This window comes from Podarcis vaucheri (genome assembly GCF_965113315.1).
Source record: "Podarcis vaucheri genome assembly, chromosome: 4".
NCBI classification, from domain to species: domain Eukaryota; kingdom Metazoa; phylum Chordata; class Lepidosauria; order Squamata; family Lacertidae; genus Podarcis; species Podarcis vaucheri.
Window position 1 is genome coordinate 1,825,711 of NC_138762.1, and position 27,818 is coordinate 1,853,528.

At 48.8% G+C, this 27,818-nt stretch overlaps 1 protein-coding gene and 2 long non-coding RNA genes across 3 annotated transcripts in view; 2 read left to right on the forward strand and 1 right to left on the reverse strand.

Annotated features, from left to right (window-relative positions):
• The window catches only part of LOC309530638, a 130,714-nt gene that overhangs the window by 18,671 nt on the left and 84,225 nt on the right, over positions 1-27,818 (forward strand). The gene's annotated exons all lie outside the window — the stretch shown is intronic.
• LOC309530592 (uncharacterized protein) overlaps positions 7,962-27,818 on the reverse strand; it is an 88,952-nt gene continuing 69,095 nt past the window's right edge. Inside the window, exons 3-4 of the mRNA XM_082219669.1 lie at positions 9,680-9,856; positions 7,962-8,211 (exon numbers count right to left, since the gene is read on the reverse strand). Of these exons, the coding sequence (XP_082075795.1) occupies positions 8,046-8,211; positions 9,680-9,856 (343 nt within the window). The 3' untranslated portion in view covers positions 7,962-8,045. The remainder of the gene's footprint in view (positions 8,212-9,679; positions 9,857-27,818) is intronic.
• On the forward strand, positions 25,379-26,540 carry LOC309530655. The gene is made up of 2 exons (XR_014218817.1): positions 25,379-25,618; positions 26,322-26,540. It is a non-coding gene; the product is annotated as an uncharacterized lncRNA (long non-coding RNA).

A 27,818-nucleotide genomic window follows, 5' to 3' on the forward strand; every position in this document is an offset into this window, starting at 1 on the left:
CAATTAGACCTTCCTGCTAGGTGTAAAGCATAAAACACTATTGAGAATGCCACAAGTAATTTAGCAACAAAATACAAGAGGTGTTCTTTATATAATACCCTATATGCAGCTACCTGCACTGATATACTTGCAAATGACCGTAAGAGGCATGGCTTGCAAGTCCCTTTCAGGTTTGCATAAAGCCACACATCCCATTCACCGAGATTTAGGGTGCGGAGAAAAGATTTGCAAGTTCTTACAGAACTTTAATGCAAATCTATCTCCGAATGGGGGACTGATACGGAACGGGGGGGGGGGGCAATGTCTTCTTCACTACAATATATTTGCTCAATTTCTCTAGGACTCCATCACCCCTCCCCTGTCCTCCATAATCTCTCAAGTAATACTGTCAAAATCCTGTTACAATGTATCCACTCTGTTTCTGCTTTTGCTCTATAGTACAGAGTGGCTTAGAAATCACTGAAATCTTCAAAAATTGATATAAAATCAACCGTAACTCCGATTTCTTCACTTTTGGTGTCATTCAACTCAGCTCCCCCTGGACTCCATAATGCTACCCCTACCTCCATAATCCCCAAAGCGGCAGGTCACGTACACAGGAACTTCTTAATCCTGTCAGATAGTTGTGCAAATCCTCCCTTCGGGCAATACTAGGTGACAGACGATGCATATTTCTGACCCATTGTCTTGCCACCACCGGTACTCAATACATGTGTATCTATGTATATTTCTCACTCCGCATGTTCCCCCTCCCTCATCCGAAATGTTAATTAATGTAACTCCACCTTTTCTTAATGTATTCATGACGTGTAAATTATATTCATGATGTAACTGGTGAAACCCAACCTTCCCATAATGTATTCATGACGTTTCATGCACTGTATTCTGGGATATGGAGGGAAATCTCAAAAGTTCATGTCACCCCTTTCTGGCTGTTCAATCTCGCCTTGAACCTGTTGCGCAATAAACTTGGATCTTCTGCAGTTTGCTCCTGCGTCCGGCTGAGCTCATTTTCTTCCGCAGGGACCCACGGACTTAGTCCGATGAGCTGGGTGGCAGAGTAACCCCGCACCCAGATTTTTCCGTAACACAGACGAAGCAGAGGCGAGGTTCTCCCCCCGTCCCAGGCTTGGAAGCAGCCGCTCCCCCTGTGGCTTTTGCCCTTCTGACTGCCAAGCCAGGTGTCCTCGGGCGCAGAGCAAGCGCCTTCCTTGCGCCCTCAGGCCACGCGCTGGCCCAGAAAGCTGCCTGGCTCCTTCAGCAAAGGATTTCAAACTGTCCCCGAACATCCCTGGCCAACTCCCGTGGGGAGGGCGGGGAACAGCTCTGAATGGGGACACAACTGGCAAGCGAAGAGTCACACGCCCCCTTCAAAGGGATCCTGATTTCTGCTGCCGGAGAAGAGCATCTCTTTGGAAAGAGGCTGATTTCTGCTTTGCTTGAACGGGGCAAGGAGGGGAGGGAATCTTTTAAGTTATGGGGCTTTTTCGGGATCTGCGTCATCTCCCTTCCCCTGAAGCAAGGAATGCAAAGATTTCGGGAGGAGCGGACTTAAATTTGCCTCTTTGCGATGGATTAGTTTTAGAAGTCGGGACTTTGCCTGAAAGAAGATGGAGAGCCACAACCTTGAGGGACTTTTGAGGGATTTTGACACCCCCCCCCCCTTGGGACTTCCTCCTGAGAAATAAAAGCAGTAAAGAAGAAAAGAGGGGTGACAACTTGATCGACTGTCTGCTAAGCAGGAAGATTTATGAGTTCAGAGGGGAGGAAGGAGAGGAGACCAGGGTTTTGTGGAGATTACATCAGCCCACCTCCTTGGAGCCTGAAGGTGGAAACAAGAAGAAGGAAATGGACAGGAGGGACCACATTGTGCAGCATCTTGACGGCTTCTGAGACTTTCAGACAGAGAAGAAGAGAAAAGGATTGCGTATATTTCTTACTGAGCTGGTTGTATGTAGAATTGAGGATTAAATTTGGTGGAATGGGGGGGGGGCGCTGGGAGATTGGCAGTGTTTGCAGTGGGGCTGTATATTATATATTTATACAAACAACCCCTAGGGGTTTCATGTTCCCCCTCTGCAGTCCGCGCTAGTGAGGCTGAGTTGCTGCTTATGGGGATCAGAGTTTCAATGGCTTATCTCTTGAGGATGATTGAGTCAATTAAGGATAATTAATTGCACTTACAGATGATGATTATTACTCCACCATTTATCAATTGAGGGCCCTTGGAACGTAGGACAGGACTCTGCCCCATGGAGCTCACATTCAGGTTTGACAGCGTGGGGAGAGAACAGCAGAGGGAGAGTTGGAAGCGGAAGGGGTAGAAAGACAGGGAGGTTAAACAAGGGCAGGGATTGGGAGCCCACTGCCTGCCAATGGGAAGCAGAGTCAGGCCACATCCGGAAGACCTCCGGTTCCCCATCCCTGAGCAAGAGCTTCATTCGAAATATGGGCCCCAGGATCTGGACCTCAGGGTCTGGGCTAAACAATGGGGGTGGAGACGCTCCTGTGGGTATACAGGGCTGAGGCCTTTTAGGGCTTTCAAGGTCAACACCAAAACTTTGAATTGTGCTCGGTGGTCTTACCAGCCCCTCCCAGTCACCAGTCTAGCTGCTGCATTCTGGATTAGTTGCAGCTTCCGTATCACCTTCAAAGGTAGCTCCACATACAGTGCATTGCAGTAGTCCAGGTTGGGAGATAAGTAGAGCATGCACCAGTCTGGCCAGACAGTCAGGGAGGGTCTCATCCTGTGGACCAGATGGAGCTGGGATACAGCTGCCCTGGACACAGAAATGACCTGTGCCTCCATGGACAGCTGTGAGTCCAAAATGACTCCCAGGCTGTGCACCTGGTCCTACAGAGGCACAGTTGCCCCATTCAGGACCAGGGAGTCCCCCACACCTGCCCGTTCCCTGTCCCCCAAGAACAGTACTTCTGTCTTTTCAGCATTCAACCTCAGTCTGTTGAATCCGTTGTGCGATCTGTGGTGGGTAGAGGTCGACCCACACATGGGCCCCCTGGCAAAAGGAGTCACCGTCTCTTTTCTCTTCTAGCACCAGGGCGAAGTCCTCATCACCCTCCTGGCCGCCGACTTTGGGAAGGAATTCACCCCTGGTTACCACCATGCCTTCCACAAGCTGGTCGGGGTGGTGGTACATGCGCTGGCCTGCCGGTCCCACTGACACACCCCCAGGGAGAAGCGGCCGCCTCCTGCTGGTCTCGCCACCCCCCAGGGAAGAAGAGGAGCCTTCCTTTGTCCAGTGCTTCTTCCTGCTTCTCCCATGTGGTAGTTTGAAGTCTTGTTGCAACAATAAAGATCAGGCCAAGTGGCTGCTGTTTTGCTCCAATACTCTTGACTGGTGTCTTTGTTTGACAATCCAAGTGAGCCTGGGGCATGTTCCCGTAACAGGAGGTATGTCAGGGGAGCCGACACTTTGATGCAACAGCCACGTGGCGTCCATTAAGAGGGACCGCTGCCCAATCGACTGTTTCAGCCCACTCCCCAGCCTGGTGCCAACGCCATGCCGCCTAAACGACACGATCTCAAGATGGAAGGGGAGGGAACAGCTGCAGTCGCCTGCGATTCCTGCGCAATGTTTGCCATCTTGCCAAAGGTTGCAGGCAGCTTTACCTGCAGCAATTGCATGTTGATTGCCCTTTTAAAAGACAAAGTCCAGCAACTGGAGGAACGTGTAGCTACGCTCCAAAGAATTAGAGAGCTGGAGGTCATCTTGGAAGCAACAGAGCACACCATCCCCACCAAGGAGGAGACAGGGGACTCCCCTGAGAAGGAGGCTAGTTCACCAACACAGGAGCCAGATATATGGAGAAACGTGACTCAAAGAAGTAGGAGGCCCAGGGATCACTCTGATTGTTTAGAAATACACAATCGCTTTGAGGTCCTCTCCCCTAGCATGGAAGACGAAGAGCAGACTCCATTTGAGGATCTCTCCCTCATTACAGTCGATCAGGTATATGAAGACGAGCAGCAAAGTCAGTCCTCAGGGAATGTGCAGGCGACCTTGGAACGGACAGCTCACGGAAGAACCCCGACCAAACCCAAGAGGAGGCGTGTAGTGGTGATAGGGGATTCCCTACTGAGGGGAACAGAAGCAGTGATCTGTGGGCCTGACAAGATGTCTCGGGAAGTGTGCTGTCTCCCCGGGGCTAAGATCCAAGATGTAACTGAACGACTGCAAGGAATCATAAAACCCACTGACAATTACCCCTTCCTCTTGGTTCATGTGGGAACCAATGACACTGCAAGCAATAGCCTCCAGAAGATCAAAAGAGACTACGAAGCAACTAAATGCACAAATTGTCATCTCGTCTGTCCTCCCAGTTGAACGACGTGGCCCAGGGAGAGAGGGAAAAATAGTGGAAGTGAACAGCTGGCTTCGCAAATGGTGTAAACAGGAACGGTTTGGATTCTTAGATCATGGACTGCAGTTTCTTGAAGATGGACTTCTGGCAAGTGATGGGCTGCACCTCACAACGGTTGGGAGAAATGTTTTTGCCAAAAATCTCAGAAACCTCATCAGGAGGGCTTTAAACTGACTAATGTGGGGGAGGGAGACAGTGCTCCTGAAGGTAGGAGTCTATCAATTAATGAAGATGATCATCCAGATGTCATAGACCAAATGGAGCAAACAGCACGCGGACCTAGTGGTGGGAGGAAAAAATCCTTAAATAAGAGACACGGGGGAATGATTAATGGACTTCAATGTCTGTACACTAATGCGCAAAGCATGGGAAATAAACAAGATGAGCTTGAGCTCTTGGTACAGCAAACTAAATATGACATAATAGGCATCACTGAAACCTGGTGGGATAAGTCCCACGATTGGAATGTAATAATGGGGGGATACAATCTATTTCAGAGAAACAGACCAGACAAGAAAGGAGGAGGAGTGGCGTTATATGTCAGGGATGTGTATACCTGTGAAGAGATCCAAGATTTAGATCCTCAAAGCCAAAGCGAGAGCATTTGGGTCAAAATTAAGGGAGAGAAGAATAACAGAGACCTCATTGTGGGAGTTTACTATAGATCCCCAAGCCAAACGGAGGACATAGATGATGCCTTCCTGGAACAGATGGCCAAGCATGCAAAAGGAAGGGAGATAGTAGTAATGGGGGACTTCAATTACCCGGATATTTGTTGGACGTCAAACTCAGCCAAGAGCATAAGGTCAAACAGATTCCTCACTGGCCTTGCAGACAACTTCATTGTCCAGAAAGTGGGAGAAGCAACAAGAGGAACAGCCATTTTAGATCTGGTCTTAACCAATGTCGATGACCTGGTTAGTGGGGTAGATGTGGAAGGATCATTAGGCGCGAGTGATCATGCTCTTCTGAAGTTTACTATACAGCGGAAAGGAGCAGCCAAGCATACTAGGACTCAATTTCTTGACTTTAAGAAAGCCGACTTCATAAAACTTAGGGAAGTGCTGGGTGAGATCCCATGGACAGCAATACTAAAAGGAAAGGGAGTTCATGATGGCTGGGAGTTTGTTAAGAGGGAGATAGTAAAAGCACAACGTCAGGCAATACCAATGAGACGGAAACATGGAAGGTGCCTAAAGAAGCCAGGGTGGCTATCTAAAGAACTTTTAACTGAATTAAGATTAAAAAAGGATGTGTACAAAAAATGGAAAAGGGGGGAAACCACCAAAGAGGAATTCAAACAAATAGCCAGCACGTGTAGACACAAAGTCAGAAAAGCTAAAGCACAGAATGAACTCAGGCTTGCTAGAGAGGTTAAAAGCAACAAAAAAGGCTTTTATGGGTATGTTCGTAGCAAAAGGAAGAACAAAGAAACAGTGGGGTCACTCAGAGGAGAAGATGGTGAAATGCAAACAGGGGACACAGAAAGGGCTGAACTCCTCAATGCCTTCTTTGCCTCAGTCTTCTCCGATAAATAAAACAATGCCCGACCTGAAGAATTTGGAGCAAATGATTCAGCAAAGGAAACACAGCCCAGAATAACTAAGGAGATAGTACAATAATATTTGGCTAGTTTAGATGTATTCAAGTCTCCAGGGCCAGATGAACTGCATCCCAGAGTATTAAAAGAACTGGCAGATGTGATCTCAGAACCACTGGCAGTCATCTTTGAGAATTCCTGGAGAACAGGCGAAGTCCCGGCAGACTGGAGGAGGGCAAATGTTGTCCCTATTTTCAAAAAGGGGAAAAGAGAGGACCCAAATTACCGCCCAGTCAGTCTGACATCAATAGCAGGGAAGATTCTGGAGCAGATCATTAAGCAAACAGTCTGTGAGCACCTAGAAAGGAATGCTGTGATCACCAATAGTCAGCATGGATTTCTGAAAAATAAGTCATGTCAGACTAACCTGATCTCGTGTTTTGACAGAATTACAAGCCTGGTAGATGAAGGGAACGCAGTGGATGTAGCCTACCTTGATTTCAGCAAGGCATTTGACAAGGTGCCCCATGATATTCTTGTAAAGAAGCTGGTAAAATGTGGTCTTGACTATGCTACCACTCAGTGGATTTGTAACTGGCTGACTGACCGAACCCAAAGGGTGCTCATCAATGGTTCCTCTTCATCCTGGAGAAGAGTGACTAGTGGGGTGCCACAGGGTTCTGTCTTGGGCCCGGTCTTATTCAACATCTTTATCAACGACTTGGATGATGGACTCAAGTGCGGAGAGCAGGTGGGGGGTCCGGCGCACGTCCTGGGGGCAGGGCATGCCACTTGCAGGAGCATAGTGCCCAGCCCGGGCCCGGGGGGGGCAGCCAAGATGGCCCCCTACCGGGATACAACTGTCGGGGGCAATGCGCTCCCCCCGCACTCCTCTTCCTCTGCCAGTGCCTACATGCCTCGCTAAAGTCTCCAACCTTCCTGCTCTGCTCTGTTTTAAAGTTGACCTCCTTAAGCAATGTTTTGTTGAAGATAGTTTTTTTTAATATAATTGTTTTGTTCACTTTGCTGCACTAAATGTCCTCTGTATACTTAAGCTTCCTTTGTGATTTCAAAATATTGAGTTTGGGGTGGGTGGCTTAGCCAGTATGATGCTGGAGCGAGTCCCTTCTCATTCCTGGACCCAGCGAGGGTTGAAACCCTTTGCTGAAGGAGCCAGACAGCTTTCTGGGCCAGCGAACGGCCTGAGGGCGCAAGGAAGGCGCTTGCTCTGCGCCAGAGGACACCTGGCTGGCAGTCAGAAGGACAAAAGCCACAGGGGGAGCGGCTGCTTCCAAGCCTGGGACGGGGGGAGAACCTCGCCTCTGCTTCGTCTGGGAGACAGGGATTTCCATCGCGGCTCACAAACCCCAAAAAGACATTATTGGATGGCCGCAGATCATGCCCTTTCAATACCCTCAGAAGCTTAGGGGAAACCTGCCCCTTTCCCCCCATAGACCTCCGTCTGGGACCCCCAAAAGGCGACTTGCCAGCTTCGCTGCCCCCAAGGTGTTTTACTTTGGATCTGTTTGTTTGATGTTTCAATGAAGGTGGTAAACTCCTTTGATGTTATTATGGGTGTGAAATATGTTGGCGGGGGTGTTTATTGAGTTGTATTTGTTTTTATTTGATTATGTGTTTTGTGTTTTTATATCGTAATTTCATCCTGTGAACCCCCAAATTTAATAAACAAATAAATGGATAAAACGAAATGAATTCCTCCCTCTCCCTGCCGATTCGGAGGCAGCTCCGTCCCCGACACCCATCTGGAAAGAGGCAGGGAGGGGCATTGCGGGGGGAGGGTGGCCTTTGGGGGTCTCCCTAGGGGGCCCCTGTTGGTACCCCCACCCCTTATTCAGAGGGATGGAATCCAGAGCAGGGGAAGGGTCCGCATCCCCCTCTGAGTCTCTCACCCCCAATTTCTCCAGAGTAGGAAGAAGACCAGAACTGGGTGGGGAGATGACCATCGAGACGGGGGGGGGCTTGGAACATGGGGGGGGGGATCAGTCCGCCATGAGCATTGAGGACACAGGAAACCAGGTCATATTGCAGAGGAAGGTTTATTAGAGGGTCAAGCGTCACATGGGGGCAAGAAGGGGTGGCCCCCACCCGGTGGGTGGTGAGTTCAGTAGGAGCTGGCCGCTTCTCCCTGGGGGTGTCTCAGTGGGACCGGCGGGCCAGCGCATGAGCCATCACCCCAACCAGCTTGTGGAAGGCATGGTGGTAAGCAGGGCTGAATTCCTGTCCGGGGGAGAGGGTGGCATGATGATGATGAGCATGTTGCCCAGGAGCTGGAAGAGAAAAGAGAGGGTGACTCCTTCTGCCAGGGGGCCCATGTGTGAGTCACCCTCTCCCCACAACAGATCCCACAACGCATTCAACAGATTGAGGCTGAATCCTGACAAGACAAAAGTACTGTTTAGGGTGGACTGGGGGCAAGCGGGTGTGGGGGGGACTCCCTGGTCCTGAATGGGGTAACTGTGCCCCTGAAGGACCAGGTGCGCAGCCTGGGAGTCATTTTGGACTCACAGCTGTCCATGGAGGCACAGGTCAATTCTGTGTCAGGGCAGCTGTCTCCCAGCATCATCTGGTATGCAGGATGAGGCCCTCCCTGCCTACTGTAGGAGTGCAAATATCCAGAGTGTGGGGTCAGGTGGGATTACTATGAGGAATTATGAAATATGCATCAAGCCGTTGTGTCCACTATGAATGCATTGTGTTGACTGGGTTTGATTCATTGACAATAATTTCTGACCAAATCCCACAACCCTCTGCATCTCTGGCCATTTCCTCTACTGCCCATCTCTCTTGCTTGTCAAGTCACGTACACAGGCCAGTTGCTTTGCCAGACAGGCCTCCTGGGCCATAAAGATAGTGGGCAAGCTTCTTTGAAGTAGCTTTTCTGATACGTTAATCTTAGGGCCAGGAAGCAGGTCTCACACAAAGGTGATAATGATCGCTGTCTCTACGTGGGTTTGTTGAAATCCTCAGAAGAAATCTGATTGGTTCTTACGAACACTCTGTAAAAAGTTCTTTTGTGAATAAAACGACCTGGGCCAGGGGCTGGAGGCACACACACAGAGAGAGATTATTATACTCACCCTTCCCAAAGTCTTGCTGGTTCAAGCCTCTGTGTGTACTCTTATTAATCCGAGTTCAATCCTTCCTTTACTTTGGGAACGCCTCAGTGGACTGTCTGGCCAGAGTGGTGCATGCTCTAGTTATCTCCCACTTGGACTACTGCAATGCACTCTATTTGGGGCTACCTTTGAAGGTGATACGGAAACTGCAACTAATCCAGAATGCGGCAGCTAGACTGGTGACTGGGAGGGGCTGCTAAGACCACCGAGCACAATTCAAAGTTTTGGTGTTGACATTGAAAGCCCTAAAAGGCCTCAGCCCTGTATACCCAAAGGAGAGTCTCCACCCCCCATTGTTCAGCCCAAACCCTGAGGTCCAGCTCCCTTCTGGCAGTTCCCTCAGTGTGAGAGGTGAGGTTACAGGGAACCAGGCAGAGGGGCTTTTCAATAGTGGCGCCCGCCCTGTGGAATGCCCTCCCACCAGATGTCAAGGAAATAAACAACTAACTGAAATCTGAAGGCAACCCTGTAACAGGAAATTTTTAATGTCTAATGTTTTACCATGTTTTATGTCCTGTAAGCCACCCAGAGTGACACACACACACACACAAACACACAGACACACGGCACTCCCCAGTCCCCCCCCCCGCAGCTCTTTGGGGCGGGGGACCAGCCTCACCCTGAAGTTGGGGGGGTCCATGTGGAGATTGTCGCACAGCAGTTCACGCAGCTCAGAAAAAATCCTCCTTGACCTTGTGGAATGAGGGCTGGAGAGGATCCTAATGAGAGGGAGGGCTGGAGAGGGTTCTCTATGTGACCGAAGAGCCTCTGGCACCGGGAGAAGACCACCAGCAGGCTGCAGAGAAGGAAGGAAGGAAGGAAGGAAGGAAGGAAGGAAGGAAGGAAGGAAGGAAGGAAGGAGAAAGGGAGAGGCATGGCTGGTTATTATCCAGGTGGAAAGAGGAGCTCCTACCCAACCTGCCTAGAGAGGCAACCACCCCTGGACTTACTCACCAAGGGAATCCCCACCCAAGGCTGGCTGTGGGCTGTGGGCTGTGAGCTTCTCTCGGCTGCTGGAGAAAACCTTCTGGGCTGAGTTGGAGCTCCTTCCAGGGCTGGAGCCTTTTATACCCTGCGCCAAAGCTCCTCCTCCCAGATTTACAGAAGTCGTGCTGGTTTCTGATTTGATCCAAGAATGTCCTGCTTTTCCTTAAGACATCCCTAATTCCCCCTGAGAAATCCTGGAGGGTATGGAGTAATGCCACGCTTGTGCCACGGAGACAAGCAAGTATAAAGGCTTTAGAAGACATCTGAAGGCAGCCCCAAAGGAGAGGGTTGAAATCCTTTGCTGAAGGAGCCAGGCAGCTTTCTGGGCCAGCGAATGGCCTGAGGGTGCAAGGAAGGCACTTGCTCTGCGCCTGAGGACACCTGGCTGGCAGTCAGAAGGACAAAAGCCACAGGGGGATCGGCTGCTTCCAAGCCTGGGACGGGGGGAGAACCTGGGAGACAGGGATTTCCATCCCGGCTCACAAAGACATTATCGGACGGCCACAGATCATGCCCTTTTGATATCCACACAAGGTCCCTGCCCCCCCATGTTCTTTTTTTGAGGGGAGATCGCATTGTGACATCGCCTGAGAGCAGGGGCCCCCAAATGACTGCCATGCTCACACAGGGAAAAATGAGATGTCACATTTGTTCTGGCACGGTTGAGGGGATATGCTCTGAGCCGCTGAGTGCCTGTGACTGGGGGAGGGGAGAGCAAAGCATGGGAGGGGGGATGGGGGGGCATCCGTTGGACATCTGGTTCCCGCCACAGAGACAAGCAACTATACAAGAAGATGAAAGGGAGAGGCACGGAGGGTTATGGAGTAATGCTGCCCCTAAGCCAAGGAGACAATCAACTATACAACTTTTATAAGACACTTGAAGGCAGCCCTGGATAGGGAAGCCATGAAGGAGCGTCTCCACCCCATCGCTTGGCCTGGACACTGAGGTCGTCCTCCTCCGGTGATTCAGTTACAGTGTACCAGGCAAAGGGCCTTCTAGGCAGTGGCTCCCTCCCTGTGGAAAGACATCAGATGTCAACCTGGGTGGCCTGAAAGACGGACTAGGCAGATTAATGGAGGAGAAGCTCTAATGGCTCCTAGTCTGGCTGGCTCTGCTCTCCCTCCACCATCAGAGGCAGTGATGCTTCTGAATCCCATTTGCAGGAAACGGCGTCAAGGGAGAGGCTCTGGGGCTCCAATCCTGCTTGCCCATTGGGGTCCATAGTTGGCCATTGGGAGAAGAGGATCCTGGACTCGATGGGTCCCCTTTGACCTGACCCAGAAGGCTCTGACCTTTCTCATTCCCAAACTTAAGGAACCTTGGGAAATGGAGTTCTGTGAGGGAGCCCTAGGAATTTCCCCAAAAACTTTTAGCAGACATTACAGAACTTCAAGTCCCCAGAATTCTGCAATACTTTGTTAAACTATTCTCATGCCAATAAAACATGATTGTGTGTATTTGCCCAGACTGATTCAGGTGACATTTCAAGGGGAGCAGAATCATGTCATAAAAACCTGCCTGGGACCTTAACTTTTCTGGCTGTACGACTTTGGGTCACTTTAATAGTCAACATATCCTTCGCTCCTGCTCCCTTTTGTACACCTCATCTGCTTCAAAGCCCATATTTCGAATGAATCTCTTGCTCAGGGATGGGGAAACTGAGGTCTTCCGGATGTGGTCTGACTCTGCTTCCCATTGGCAGGCAGTGGGCTCCCAATCCCTGCCCTTGTTTAACCTCCCTGTCTTCCAACCCCTGCCGCTTCCAACTCTCCCTCTGCTGTTCTCTCCCCACGCTGTCAAACCTGAATGTGAGCTCCCTGGGACAGAGTCCTGTCCTACATTCCAATTGATAAATGGTGAAGTAATAATCATGATCTGAAAGTGCAATTAATTATCCCCAATGGACTCAATTATCCTCAAGATACAAGCGATTGCATCTCTGTTTGCAATGCTTTCTTGGGCCCTGGTACAGATCAGGGCGTGTGGCCAGGATTGCCCAGGGCCACCACTGTCATTGGGAGTGAGGTGGCTGCTTCAGGGGCAGATGCTGGGCTGGAGGACACAGGGGTGAGGCATCGTAGGACAAACACAGCCTGCCACCCCCAAGCTGGCTTGCTGCCTTCAGGTGCAGGAGAGAACATTGTCCCATCTCCAGCACTGAAGAAAGAGATTGAGTTTCCAGCTGAATCACGGGAGCTGCAGTTTGTTAAGTATTGTGGCTCTTTGAGGGGGTAAACTACACTTCCCAGCAGTCTTTGGGGGAAATCATGTGCTTTCACTCTACACTGAGTACAGAGCCTGAGAAGATTTGGGTTTCCCCATCCTTCCTGAGGGTGGGGACAAAACCCACCACCCTCATGCCCTGGCTGACCACCATCAGTGACAGAGCACTGGGCTAAATGGAGCTTGGTCCAATCTGACAGGGCAGTTTCAAATTTCCCAGGAACTCGCCCTAAAGCCCTGCCAGAAGTATCTATAATTCTGTGTTGGGAGTTACCTGTGAGTAAAAAGGTAAAGGTAAAGGGACCCCTGACCATTAGGTCCAGTCGTGGCCAATTCTGGGGTTGTGGCGCTCATCTCGCTTTATTGGCCGAGGCAGCTGACATACAGCTTCAGGGTCATGTGGCCAGCATGACTAAGCCGCTTCTGGTGAACCAGAGCTGCGCACGGAAACACTGTTTACCTTCCCGCCGGAGCAGTACCTATTTCTCTACTTGCACTTTGATGTGCTTTCAAATTGCTAGGTGGGCAGGAGCAAGGACCAAGCAACAGGAGTTCACCCCGTCACGGGGATTCGAACCACCAACCTTCTGATCAGCAAGTCCTAGGCTCTGTGGTTTAACCCACAGTGCCACTTGTATCCCAGTACCTGTGAGTAATACCCATCAAATTCAAGAAGACACCCATCTAGCTAGACACGCCGAGAACTGTGCTGTTACTTGTTGCCCTTAAATCCCGTTTGCATTGGCCATGATTAACTTGATTTTGCTGAGTTCTAAGCTCAACAATCTTGGTTTGGATTCCACTGTATGTTCTTATCTGTCAAATGGGAATAATAGGGACTTCCTTTGAAGGGTGGCTATGAAATGATGCCAGGGGCAAACAGCTCTTTGCATGTTAAAAGTGTTGTTCAAAAGAGTAACATCAGCAATTCGAGATCCACCCTCACCCTTGACCAATGTGCTGCTAGATCAGTGCTTCTTTTCTGGGGGGACACAGGGGTGCACATACCCCATAACATTTCCTGAATGTTGGCCTCATTGAGGGGCGTCAAGGGAGAGGCTCAGGGGCTCCAATCCTGCTTGCCCATTGGTGTCCATAGTTGGCCATTGGGAGAAGAGGATTCTGGACTCGTTGTTTCCCCTTTGGCCTGACCCAGAAGGCTCTGACTTTTGTCCTTCCCAATCTTAAGGAACTCTGGGAAATGGAGTTCTGTGAGGGAGCCCTAGGAATTTCCAACAGAACTTTCAGCAGACATTATAGACCTTCAAGTCCCCAGAATTCTGCAATATTCTCAAGCCAATAAAACTTGCTTGTGTGTATTTGCCCAGACTGATTCAGGTGGTATGTCAAGGGGCGCAGAATCATCTGAGAAACGCCTGCCTGGGACTTCAATTTTTCTGGCTGTACAATTTGGGGTCACTTTAGAAGTCCTCAATTCTTTCTGCACTCCTGCTCCCTTTTGTACACCTCATCTGCTTCAAAGCCCATATTCTGAGCGAAGCTCTTGCTCAGGGATGGGAAACCTGAGGTCTTCCGGATGTGGTCTGACTCTGCTTCCCATTGGCAGGCAGTGGGCTCCCAATCCCTGCCCTTGTTTAACCTCCCTGTCTTCCTACCCCTGCAGCTTCCAACTCTCCCTCTTCTGTTCTCTCCCCACGCTGTCAAACCTGAATGTGAGCTCCCTGGGGCAGAGTCCTGTCCTACATTCCAAGGGCCCTCAATTGATAAATGGTGAAATAATAATCATGATCTGAAAGTGCAATTAATTATCCTCAATGGGCTCAATTATCCTCAAGCGATTGCATCTCTGTTTGCAATGCTTTCTTGGGCCCTGGCACAGATCAGGGCATGTGGCCAGGATTGCCCAGGGCCACCCCTGTCATTGGGAGTGAGGTGGCTGCTTCAGGGGCAGATGCTGGGCTGGAGGACACAGGGGTGAGGCATCGTAGGACAAACACAGCCTGCCACCCCCAAGCTGGCTTGCTGCCTTCAGGTGCAGGAGAGAACATTGTCCCAGCTCCAGCACTGAAGAAAGAGATTGAGCTTCCAGCTGAATCACGGGAGCTGCAGTTTGTTAAGTATTGTGGCTCTTTGAGGGGGTAAACTACACTTCCCAGCATTCTTTGGGGGAAATCATGTGCTCTCCCTGTACGTTGAGTACAGAGCCTGAGAAGATTTGGGTTTCCCCATCCTGGCTGAGGGTGGGGACAAAACCCATCACCCTCATGCCCTGGCTGACCACCATCAGTGACAGAGCACTGGGCTAAATGGAGCTTCATCCAATCTGACAGGGCAGTTCCAAATTTCCCAGGAACTCGCCCTAAAGCCCTACCAGAGGTATCTATTTCTCTGTGATGGGAGTTACCTGTGAGTAAGACCCATCAAATTCAAGAAGACATCCCTCTAGCTGGACACGCCGAGAACTGCGCTGTTACTTGTTGCCCTTAAATCCCATTTATGTTGGCCATGATTAACATGATTAACTTGATGGGGGTTTGTGATCCGGGATAGACATCCCTGTCTCCCAGACGAAGCAGAGGCGAGGTTCTCCCCCCCCCCCCGGTCCCAGGCTTGGAAGCAGCCCCTCCCCCTGTGGCTTTTGTCCTTCCTTGTGCCCTCAGGCCATTCGGTGGCCCAGAAAGGTGCCTGGCTCCTTCAGCAAAGGATTTCTTTTTTTTATTATTCGATTTCCACCAATTTTTTAAACAGTCAGAGCAACACAAACAAACACAAAAACAAATAACAAGTATAATTTCATATCCTTATTTTCTTATAACCTATTCCTCCGACTTCCCCATACCTCCCCTTTCTGCATCCCATTTTAAAAATATTTGTTTCAACAGATCCTTACTCTTAGTTTTATCTAATTTATAACCTCCTTTTTTCTTTCAACTTAACCCTTACAGCTGTTAACCACTTAATTTTCTCAAACCAACGTCATTCTAACATTCATTAATTTTGCAATGTTTCTTAAGATAGTCCTTAAATTTCTTCCAATCCTCTTCCGCCGCCTCTTTTCCCTGGTCGCGGATTCTGCCAGTCATTTCTGCTAGTCCCATATAGTCTATCACCTTCATCTGCCATTCTTCCAAGGTGGGTAAATCTTGTGTCTTCCAATACGTTGCGATGAGTATTCTTGCTGCTGTTGTAGCATACATAAAGAATGTTCTGTCTTTCTTTGACACCAATTGGCCGACTATGCCCAGGAGAAAGGCCTCTGGTTTCTTAGGGAAGGTATATTTAAAGGTATATTTAAATACCTTTTTCATTTCATTATATATAATTTCCCAGAAAGCCTTAATCTTTGGGCACGTCCACCAAAGGTGAAAGAATGTACCTTCAGTTTCTTTACATTTCCAGCATTTATTATCAGGCAAATGATAGATTTTTGCAAGCTTGACTGGTGTCATGTATCACCTGTATACCATTTTCATAATATTCTCTCTGAAGGCATTGCATGCCGTAAATTTCATACCTGTGGTCCTTAACTGTTCCCAGTCAGCAAACATGATATTATGTCCAACATCCTGTGCCCATTTAATCATAGCAGATTTAACCGTCTCATCCTGTGTGTTCCATTTTAACAGCAAGTTATACATTCTTGAAAGTATCCCAGTTTTGGGATCTAACAGTTCTGTTTCCAACTTTGATTTTTCCACCTGGAAGCCAATTTTTTTGTCCAAATTGTAAGCCTCTCTTATTTGATAATAATGAAGCCAATCTCGCACTCTATCCTTTAATTTCTCAAAACTCTGCAATTTCAATTTGTCTCCTTCTTGCTCCAAAATCTCCCAATATTTTGGCCACTTGGCCTCCATATTGAGTCTTTTTTGAGCTTTTGCCTCCATCGGTGACAACCACCTTGGGGTTTTATTTTCAAGTAAGTCTTTATATCGTATCCAGACATTAAACAGTGCTTTCCTGACAATATGGTTTTTAAATGCCTTATGAGCTTTAACCTTGTCGTACCACAAGTATGCATGCCATCCAAAAACATTGTTGAAGCCTTCTAAATCCAAAATGTCTGTGTTCTCAAGAAGCAGCCAGTCCTTCAACCAGCAGAAATCTGCTGATTCATAATAAAGTTTAAGGTCTGGCAGGGCAAATCCCCCTCTTTCTTTAGCATCCGTTAATATTTTAAATTTTATTCTGGGTTTCTTGCCCTGCCAGACGAATTTAGAAATGTCTCTCTGCCACTTCTTGAAACAGTCCATTTTATCTAATATTTGTAACGATTGAAACAAAAACAACATTCTTGGCAATACATTCATCTTGATGACAGCGATTCGACCCAACAAGGACCATATTTCTAAATTTCATATTTCTAAATCCTTTTTAACATCCGACCAACACTTTTCATAATTGTCCTTAAATAAGTTCCCATTTTTAGCTGTCATGTTAATCCCCAGGTATTTCACCTTCTTAACCACTGTTAAACCTGCCTCATTCTGAAACCTCTCTCTTTCAGTCATTGTTAAGTTTTTCTCAAGAACTTTGGTTTTTAACTTATTCAACTTAAATCCTGCCACATGACCAATGGTAGATGAGACTAACCAGATTGGCCACGAACAAGCAGGGTTCAGAACTAAACGTTCTACAACAGATCATGCGATAATTCTTTATCATCTGGCACGGAAGTACTCCTCCCCTCCCCGGGGCTACCTCTGTGCTGCCTTCTTAGATCTAAAGGCAGCCTTTGACAGCGTTCCTAGAAATATTCTTTGGGAGAAACTTGCGAAACTGGGCATTGATAGAAGACTCTTATGGCTCATAAGTCAGCTCCATGAAGGTACCCTTGCCAGAGTGAGACTTACTCCTGCGGGCGACCTCACAAATTCAATACCAATAAACAAGGGAGTGCGCCAAGGATGTATATTGGCTCCCTGCCTATTCAACCTTTTCATCAGCGACATGCGAGCACCCCTAGTTAACTCATCTCCAAGTACACACACGCCTAGACTAGCGGATTACCGCTGCCCACTCCTTTTATATGCGGACGACGCAGTAATTCTATCTTATACACGTGTTGGACTAACCAGAGCTCTGAAGATCTTTGCCACGTATTGCCAACTCAACCAATTAACCATCAACCATGCTAAGTCCAAGATTCTGATTTTCTCCAGAAGCCGGAGATTATACAAATGGAAGCTTGGTGGAGCAAAAATAGAGCAAGTCCTAAAATTTCAATATCTAGGAGTTATTTTTCAATACAACTTGGGATGGAAAGTTCAAATTCAACACCTACCTAACAAGGCCAAAACCCTGTCATATGCGCTCCTCCGATTTTTCTTTTCGGACGGAGCTCTGCATGTTCCCTCGGCCCTAAAGGTGTTCAAGGCAAAAGTGGTTGCAGTGCTTGCTTATGCTGCCCCGCTCTGGGCCGTGATGACAGACCTTGCTCCCCTTGAGACTCTGCAAAGCCAATTCCTACGTTGGCTCCTAATGCTCCCTCGGTGAGTAAGCAACGCAGCCATGCGACTAGAATTGAAGATCGCATCCTTAGAAACTTGCCTGTGGAAGCAAGTCTTCAATTACTGGTTATCATTGTGGCATAGATTACCAAACCATTACCTTGTCCAATGCTTATGGCGAGATGAATTCTCCAGCCTTTGGACTAGTAAAATTCATGCCAAACTCCTGAGCTATGGAATCTCTCCCTCAGATTCCCTAAAACTAGACCAAATCACTGCTCAAAGACTGATCCGTCAAAGACTGGATGACATCGACTTACAGCAAAATTATATGCTGGGGGGAGGTGTTTGTTCGCCCCAGAACATTGGTATCACTTTAACTTATTGCGTTCCATCATACCTCTCCTCCCTTTCGACTGTTGCCCATAGACTGGCCTTCACCAAAGCGAGGTTCAACGTTTTCCCCTCCAATGTCCTGAGACATAGATTCTCAAAGGGCCAAGACCCCGCCACGTGCGAATGTGATAAGGTGACGCCGGAGTCGCTTCAGCACATTATGTTCACTTGCCCCTTGTTCAATGTGCCACGGGCAAATTTGTTGGGATCAATCATACAGAAACTAGAGGGTACCCCACCAAAATTCCACCTTGCCCAAATCTTGCAGGACAAGGATTCCCACACGACCCTGAAAGTGGCTAGGTTCCTGGTCGCTGTCCTCTCCCAAAAGCGACGCCAAGGAGCGCTACAAGCTAATTAAGGCGTAGCATGCCTTTCCATCTTATAGTATTTTATTGTTATAGTGGTGTTTTAGCGACTGTTGTTTTTTTTTTCTTCCCCACGGCACAAGCTGTCACTTATGTGTTGTTTTTACCTGTATGGGCCTATGGCCGCAATAAATATTATCTCTCTCTCTCTCTCTGACCAAACTCTTGGATCAGTTCTAATACTCTTTTAGTGCTAGATTCTGGCTCCTGTAATGTCAATACTAGGTCATCTGCAAAAGCTTTCAATTTATATTGTTTAGCTCCGACCGTTATACCTTTAATCAAATGGTCCCTTCTAATCATGTTTAACAAAACCTCCAGGACGGAAATAAAAAGTAGTGGGGAAATTGGGCAGCCTTTCTCTATCTTAAATTTCTCCGTTACCACGTTGTTAACTATTAACTTAGCCTTTTGTTCTGAATAAATTGCACTTATACCATTTTCAAACCCTTGACCGACCCCCATCCCCTGAAGATTTTTCTTCATAAAACTCCAAGAAATATTATCAAAGGCTTTCTCGGCATCCACAAAAATTAAAACTGCTTTAGTATTGATGTCCTCTTGCAACTTCTCCAGAATGTTAATTATATTCCTGGTATTATCAGACAGGTGTCTGCCTGGGAGAAAGCCAGCTTGGTCCTTATGTATCTCTTCCCCTAATACTTTTTTTAACCTCTTGGCCAAAATGTCAGCAAAAATTTTGTAATCCACATTTAACAGGGATATGGGTCGATAGTTCTTAAGTTGTGTCTTTTCAGGATCATTTTATCAGTATAAGTGTAATATATGCTTCTTTCCACGACTCTGGGACTTTTCCCCCCTCCAAAATTTCATTACAAACCTCCTTTAGTGATTGAATTATCCAGTCCTTCAAAGTTCTATAGTATTTTGAGGCTAGGCCGTCCGGCCCTGGAGATTTTCCCAACTGCATATTCTGAATGGCACCTTCTACCTCCTGTTCCGTAATTTTATAGTTCAACATTAACTTATTTTCTTGCGAGATTTTTTGTAATCCATTTGTTTTCAAAAACTGGTCTATGTCAAACTCTTTCTGGGGCCCTTGTGTATATAATTGTTTAAAGTACCTCTGGAAGCATTTTCTAATTTCCACTGGATTCTGGATGTTTTTTCCTTCCACTTCCAAATTAGTAATGGTATTAAGTTTTTGTCTTTTCTTCATCTGCCAAGCTAGCAATTTCCCACATTTATTTGCCGATTCAAAAGTCCTTTGTCTCATTTGTTTGATTAATTTTCCATTCAATTTCCTGGTTTATCATCTTCATGTGTTGCACTTGATGTAACTTTATTTCTCTCAGAATCTCTTGTGAATTGGGTTTCACTCTCAGTTTTTTCTCGCCCTCTTTTATTTTTTCCAGAATTTTTTCTTTTTTCGCGTTTTGAGCTCTCTTCTTTAATGAATTCTGTTGGATCAGAAACCCCCTCATAACTGCTTTACTTGCATCCCAGATTACTCTTTTTTCCACGGTAGTGTTCAAATTTATCTCGAAATAGTCTCTCAGGGTTTTTTGGGCCTTCTTGGTCACCTCTTGATCTCTGAACAAGGTGTCATTCATCCTCCATCTGAAGGAACCAGTTGGTATTAGTTTCATCTCCATTCTCACGGCAATATGGTCGGAGCACGTCTTAGGGCAGATTTCTACCTTCCTAGTCTTGGGTGCCAGTCCTCTAGTTATCCAGATTTGGTCAATTCTTGTCCACCAGATCCTCAGTTATAGACGGCCCAGAGAGCCCCTCTTGGCTCTGCAGATCAGCTCATCCAGCTGACGGGACAAAGGACCTTCCAGCCATCTTCAGCAGCCAGGATCACATACCCTCCAGCATTTCTCGTTGAGGGTTTTTTCTGCCTTGCAATGCACCAGTTACTCCACTAATGTTTTGATTTGCTTTTGCTAAGGAATTATGGGTGCATCAACACCAGAAACTTAAATCACCTGCAAATCACTTCTGCTCCTTGCACTGAATAACCTCAGGTGCCGTAGGTTTCTTGAGCTTAGATTTCTGTTAAGAGACCGCTGACACTTTTCCACGACTACACGCCCCAAGGTTGGTAGCAAGGATAAATCTTCAGTCGGAGATCTGCTCAGTTGTCTGCTGGGTGCCGTCTGGGGGACAGCCTGTCCTTTGGGTTGTTGGGAATGTATTCAGCCACGGTCGGGGGGGGGCATGTGTTCTTTCGCCATGAACTCAATCGTGTGCTGGCTGAATCCTTTAGACTCCGCAAAGGACACCCCCTTCCATCTCTGCTTTCTCTAGCAGCACTTGTCATGGCGGACTAGCACGGCCTTTCTTAATGGCGCTGCAACTTGCAAAGCTCATCAGGAGCATAAGGGGGCAATGTAGTAGGCACCTCTGAGAAGCCAAGAAATGCTGCCTGATGGTTAGCAATGAATAATCTAGCACAGTCCTTCAAAGGAAGTCCCTCTTATTCCCATTTGACAGATAAGAACATACAATGGAATCCAAACTAAGTTTTTTGAGCTTAGAACTCATCAAAACCAAGTTAATCATGATTTTATAAATGGGATTTAAGGGCAACAAGTAAGAGCGCAGTTCTCGGCGTGTCTAGCTAGAGGGGTGTCTTCTTGAATTTGATGGGTCTTACTCACAGGTCCTGGGATACAAGTGGCACTGTGGGTTAAACCACAGAGCCTAGGACTTGCTGATCAGAAGGTTGGTGGTTCGAATCCCCGTGACGGGGTGAGCTCCCGTTGCTCTGTCCCTGCTCCTGCCAACCCAGCAGTTCGAAAGTACATCAAAGTGCAAGTAGATAAATAGGTACTGCTCCGGCAGGAAGGTAAACAGTGTTTCCATGCGTTGCTCTGGTTCACCAGAAGTGGCTTAGTCATGCTGGCCACATGACCCGGAAGCTGTATGCCGGCTCCCTCGGCCAATAAAGTGAGATGAGCGCCACACCCCAGAGTCAGCCATGACTGGACCTAATGGTCAGGGGTCCCTTTACCTTTACCTTTTTACTCACAGGTAACTCCCAACACAGAATTATAGATACCTCTGGCAGGGCTTTAGGGCAAGTTCCTGGGAAATTTGAAACTGCCCTGTCAGATTGGATGAAGCTCCATTTAGCCCAGTGCTCTGTCACTTATGGTGGTCAGCCAGGGCATGAGGGTGATGGGTGTTGTCCAAACCCTCAGCCAGGATGGGGAAACCCAAATCTTCTCAGGCTCTGTACTCAACGTACAGTGAAAGCACATGATTTCCCCCAAAGACTGCTGGGAAGTGTAGTTTACCCCCTCAAAGAGCCACAATACTTAACAAACTGCAGCTCCCGTGATTCAGCTGGAAGCTGAATCTCTTTCTTCAGTGCTGGAGATGGGACAATGTTCTCTCCTGCACCTGAAGGCAGCAAGCCAGCTTGGGGGTGGCAGGCTGTGTTTGTCCTACGATGCCTCACCCCTGTGTCCTCCAGCCCAGGATCTGCCCCTGAAGCAGGCACCTCAATCCCAATGACAGGGGTGGCCCTGGGCAATCCTGGCCACATGCCCTGATTTGTACCAGGGCATTGCAAACTGTTTTTCAATTGCGTGTCCCTTGAGGATAGTTGAGTCAATTGAGGAAAATTAAGTGTACTTTCAAATTATTATTATTATTATTATTATTATTATTATTATTATTATTATTATTATTTTACCGTTTCTCAATTGAGGGCCCTTGAAATGTAGGACAGGACTCTGCCCCATGGAGCTCACATTCAGGTTTGACAGCGTGGGGAGAGAACAGCAGAGGGAGCGTTGGAAGTTGTAGGGGTTGGAAGACAGGGAGGTTAAACATGGGCAGGGATTGGGAGCCCACTGCCTGCCAACGGTCAGTGAGGATGGGAAGCAGAGTCAGACCACATCCGAAAGACCTCAGGTTCCCCATCCCTGAGCAAGAGCTTCGCTCAGAATATGGGCTATGAAGCAGAACAGGTGTACAAAAGGGGACAGGAGCGAAGACAGAATTGAGGACTTCTAAAGTGACCCAAAGTCCTACAGCCAGAAAAATTAAGGTCCCAGGCAGGCGTTTCTCAGGAGAAAGATGATTCCGCGCCCCTTGATATGCCACCTGAATCAGTCTGGGCAAATACACACAAGCAAGTTTTATTGGCTTGAGAATATTGCAGAATTCTGGGGACTTGAAGGTCTATAATGTCTGCTGAAAGTTATGTTGGAAATTCCTAGTGCTCCCTCACAGAACTCCATTTCCCAGAGTTCCTTAAGATTGGGAAGGACAAAAGTCAGAGCCTTCTGGGTTAGGCCAAAGGGGAAACAACGAGTCCAGAATCCTCTTCTCCCAATGGCCAACTATGGACATCAATGGGCAAGCAGGATTGGAGCCCCTGAGCCTCTCCCTTGACGCCCCTCAATGAGGCCAACATTCAGGAAATGTTATGGGGTATGTGCACCCCTGTGTCCCCCCAGAAAAGAAGCACTGATCTAGCAGCACATTGGTCAAGGGTGAGGGTGGATCTCGAATTGCTGATGTTATTCTTTTGAACAACACTTTTAACATGCAAAGAGCTGTTTGCCCCGGGCATCATTTCATAGCCACCCTTCAAAGGAAGTCCCTATTATTCCCATTTGACAGATAAGAACATACAGTGGAATCCAAACCAAGATTGTTGAGCTTAGAACTCAGCAAAATCAAGTTAATCATGGCCAATGCAAACGGGATTTAAGGGCAACAAGTAACAGCACAGTTCTCGGCGTGTCTAGCTAGATGGGTGTCTTCTTGAATTTGATGGGTATTACTCACAGGTACTGGGATACAAGTGGCACTGTGGGTTAAACCACAGAGCCTAGGACTTGCTGATCAGAAGGTTGGTGGTTCGAATCCCCGTGACGGGGTGAGCTCCCGTTGCTCTGTCCCTGCTCCTGCCAACCCAGCAGTTCGAAAGTACATCAAAGTGCAAGTAGATAAATAGGTACTGCTCCGGCAGGAAGGTAAACAGTGTTTCCGTGCGCAGCTCTGGTTCACCAGAAGCAGCTTAGTCATGCTGGCCACATGACCCTGAAGCTGTATGTCAGCTGCCTCGGCCAATAAAGCGAGATGAGCGCCACAACCCCAGAATTGGCCACGATTGGACCTAATGGTCAGGGGTCCCTTTACCTTTACCTTTTTACTCACAGGTAACTCCCAACACAGAATTATAGATACTTCTGGCAGGGCTTTAGGGAAGGTTCCTGGGAAATTTGAAACTGCCCTGTCAGATTGGACCAAGCTCCATTTAGCCCAGTGCTCTGTCACTGATGGTGGTCAGCCAGGGCATGAGGGTGGTGGGTTTTGTCCCCACGCTCAGCAAGGATGGGGAAACCCAAATCTCCTAAGGCTCTGTACTCAACGTACAGTGAAAGCACATGATTTCCCCCAAAGACTGCTGGGAAGTGTAGTTTACCCCCTCAAAGAGCCACAATACTTAACAAACTGCAGCTCCCGTGATTCAGCTGGAAGCTGAATTTCTTTCTTCAGTGCTGGAGATGGGACAATGTTCTCTCCTGCACCTGAAGGCAGCAAGCCAGCTTGGGGGTGGCAGGCTGTGTTTGTCCTACGATGCCTCACCGCTGTGTCCTCCAGCCCAGCATCTGCCCCTGAAGCAGCCACCTCACTCCCAATGACAGGGGTGGCCCTGGGCAATCCTGGCCACATGCCCTGATCTGTGCAGGGTCCAAGAAAGCATTGCAAACAGAGATGCAATTGCTTGAGGATAATTGAGCCCATTGAGGATAATTAAGTGCACATACAGATGATGATTATTGTTTCACCATTTATCAATTTTAATGTAGGACAGGACTCTGTCCCAGGGAGCTCACATTCAGGTTTGACAGCGTGGGGAGAGAACAGCAGAGGGAGAGTTGGAAGCGGCAGGGGTAGGAAAACAGGGAGGTTAAACAAGGGCAGGGATTGGGAGCCTATGGACTGTCAGCTGGCAGTGGGGGTGGGAAGCAGAGTCAGACCACATTCGGAAGACCTCTGGTTCCCCCTCCCTGAACAAAAGCTTTGTTCGAAATATGGGCTTTGAAGCAGAACAGGTGTACAAAAGGGGGCAGGAGTGAGGAAAGAATTGAGGACTTCTAATGTGACCCAAAGTCATACAACCAGAAAAGTTGAGGTCACAAGCAGGTGTTTCTCAGGAGAAAGATGATTCTGCGCCCCTTGAAATGTCCCCTGAATCAGTCTGGGCAAATACACACATGGGATTCAGAAGCATCGCTGCTTCTGATGGTGGAGGGAGAGCAGAGCCAGCCAGACTAGGAGCCATTAGAGCTTCTCCTCCATGAATGGGTCTAGTCCGTCTTTCAGGCCACCCAGGTTGACATCTGATGGGAGGGCTTTCCACAGGGAGGGAGCCACTGCCAAGAAGGCCCGATGCCTGGTACCCTGTAGCTGAATCACCGGAGGAGGAACTCAATGTCCAGGCCAAGCGATGGGGGTGGAGATGCTCCTTTGGGGCTGCCTTCAGATGTCTTCCAAAGCCTTTATACTTGCTTGTCTCCTTGGCACAGGGGTGGCATTACTCCATACCCTCCAGGATTTCTCAGGGGAAAACAGGGATGTCTTAAGGAAAACCACAGCATTCTTTGATCAAATCAGAAACCAGAAATGCTTCTGTAAACTCAGGAGGAGGAGCTTTAGCGCAGGGTATAAAAGGCTTTAGCCCAGAAGGAGCTCTAGCTCAACTCAGAAGGTTTTCTCCAGCAGCCGAGAAAAGCTCCCAGCCCACAGCCAGCCATCATGGCAAACATTACGGCTGAAGAGAAGCAGCTCGTCAACACTCGCGGGAGCAAAGGGGACGTGGCCGCCATTGGTGAGGATACCCTTGTCCGGTAAGGCCAGGCGCTGGTTGCCTCTCTAGGCAGGTTGGGCAGGAACTCCTCTTTCCACCTGGATAATAACCATCCATGCCTCTCTTTTTATCCTTCCTTCCTTCCTTCCTTCCTTCCTTCCTTCCTTCCTTCCTTCCTTCCTTCCTTCTCTTCAGCCTGCTGGTGGTCTACCCCTGGACCCATAGATACTTCAGTGGCATAGGGAACCCTCTCCAGCCCTCCCTCTCATTAGGATCCTCTCCAGCCCTCTTTGCACGAGGTCAAGGAGGCTTTTTCCGATCTGCGTGAACTGCTCTGCGACAAGCTCCACGTGGACCCCGTCAACGTCAGGGTGAGGCTGCTCCCCCGCCCCAAGGGACTGCCTGGGGGGGGGGACTGGGGAGTGCCGTGTGTGTGTGTGTGTGTGTGTGTGTGTCACTCTGGGTGGCTTACAGGACATAAAACATGGTAAGACATTAGACATATCCTGTTACAGGGTTGCATTCAGATTTCAGTTAGTTTTTCATTTCCTTGACATCTGGTGGGAGGGCATTCCACAGGGTGGGGCCACAACCGAGAAGGCCCTCTGCCTGCTTCTCTGTAACCTCACCTCTCACAGGGAGGGGACCACCAAAAGGGTTGCCTTCAAAGGTAGTGCCACATAGAGTGCATTGCAGTAGTCCAAGCGGGAGATAGCCAGAGCATGCACCACTCTGGCGAGACAAGCTGAGGGCGGGTGGGGTCTCATCCTGTGGACCAGATGGAGCTGCTACAAAGCTGCCCTGGACACAGAATTCACCTGCACTTCCATGGACATCTGTGAGTCCAAAATGACCCCCGAGGTGCGCACCTGGTCCTTCAGGGGTAGAGTTACCCCGTTTAGGACCAGGGAGTCCCCCACACCCGCCTGTCCCCTGTCCCCCCAAAACAGTACTTTTGTCTTGTCAGGATTCAGCCTCAGTCTGTTGAATTTGCTGTGGGATCTGTTGTGGGGAGAGGGTGACCCACACATGGGCCCCCTGGCAGAAGGAGTCACCCCCTCTTTTCTCTTCCAGCTCCTGTCGAAGTCCTCATCACCCCCACCCCCTTTGGACAGGAATTCACCCCTGCTTACCACCATGCCTTCCACAAGCTGCCCGGAGTGGTGACTCATGCGCTGGCCTGCCGGTCCCACTGAGACACCCCCAGGGAGAAGCGGCCGCCTCCTGCTGGTCTCACCTTCCAGCCCCCATGTGACGCTTGACCCTCTAATAAATCCTCCCTCTGCAATCTGACCTGGCTTCCTGTGTCTTCTTCTCCGGGACAGAGGGAGGGGACAGGCCTGGGGTGGGGGGTTAGTTGGGGGGGCGTGGAAAGGGGGGGTCTTCTCTGTCACTCAAGAGGAATCATTCAGCACCAGTGGGGGGTTTTAGGGCGCTATGGCATTTTGTCCCTCCCAAAAAAGCTGCAGTGCTTTTCAGAGCCAGAGACCCCTGCTGTGTCCCCAAATCTTTTATCCCTAAAATTCCTGGCAAGGTCCCTCCCCCCGATGCTCCCAGGGCCCCCCCCCCGGTTTCATTGGTTGTCTCCCCACCCATTTCTTGGTATTTGCCCCTGGTCTGTTGCCCTCTCTGTGATTCCTACTCTGGAGAAATTGGGGGTGAGAGACTCAGAGGGGGACGCGGACCCTTCACCTGCTCTGCATTCCATCCCTCTGAATAAGGGGTGGGGGTACCAACAGGGGCCACCCAGGGAGACCCCCAAGGGCCACTCCCCCCCCGCAATGCCCCTCCCTGCCTCTTTCCAGATGGGTGTCAGGGACGGAGGTGCCTCTTAATCGGCAGGGAGAGGGGGGAATTCATTTCCTTTCATTCATTTATTTGTTCATTAAATTGGGAGGTCCACAGGATGAAATTATGATATAAAAACACAAAACACATTGTTATGTGTTTCCTGCTTGGCAGGGGGTTGGACTCGATGGCCCTTGTAGTCTCTTCCAATTCTATGATTCTATGTACTGAGTTAAATAGGATCCAAACTGCAGGAGTCTGATTGGTCCTAGAACAATGCAGCAGTATGATTGGTTGGCAGGAACAGCTTGACCCCGCAGTACGACTGGTCAGGCTCAAGGCCCGCCGGGTCCCGTTCGCCCTGAAACCCCGTATAGACGAGAAATTGGACCGGCTCGTGGAGCAAGGAGTGCTGGAGCCGGTGCCTAATGCCCCCTGGGAAACCCCAATCGTCACACCCGTCAAGCCTAATGGTTCGGTCCGCATCTGCGCAGACTACAAATGTACCATAAACAAGGCCCTCACGGCCCATGCATACCCAGTGCCAGTGGTCAGCCATGTCCTTGCCACCCGGGCTGGGTCGAACTTTTTTGGCAAGCTGGACTTGGCCCAAGCCTATCAACAGCTGCCAGTAGATGAGGCCACAGCAGAGGCACAGACGATTGTGACGCACAGAGGAGCGTTCAGGGTAAAGCGGCTGCAATTCGGGGTCAGCGTGGCACCAGGCATATTCCAGAATCTAATGGACTCTCTCCTTAAAGGGATTCCTGGCGTCACCCCCTT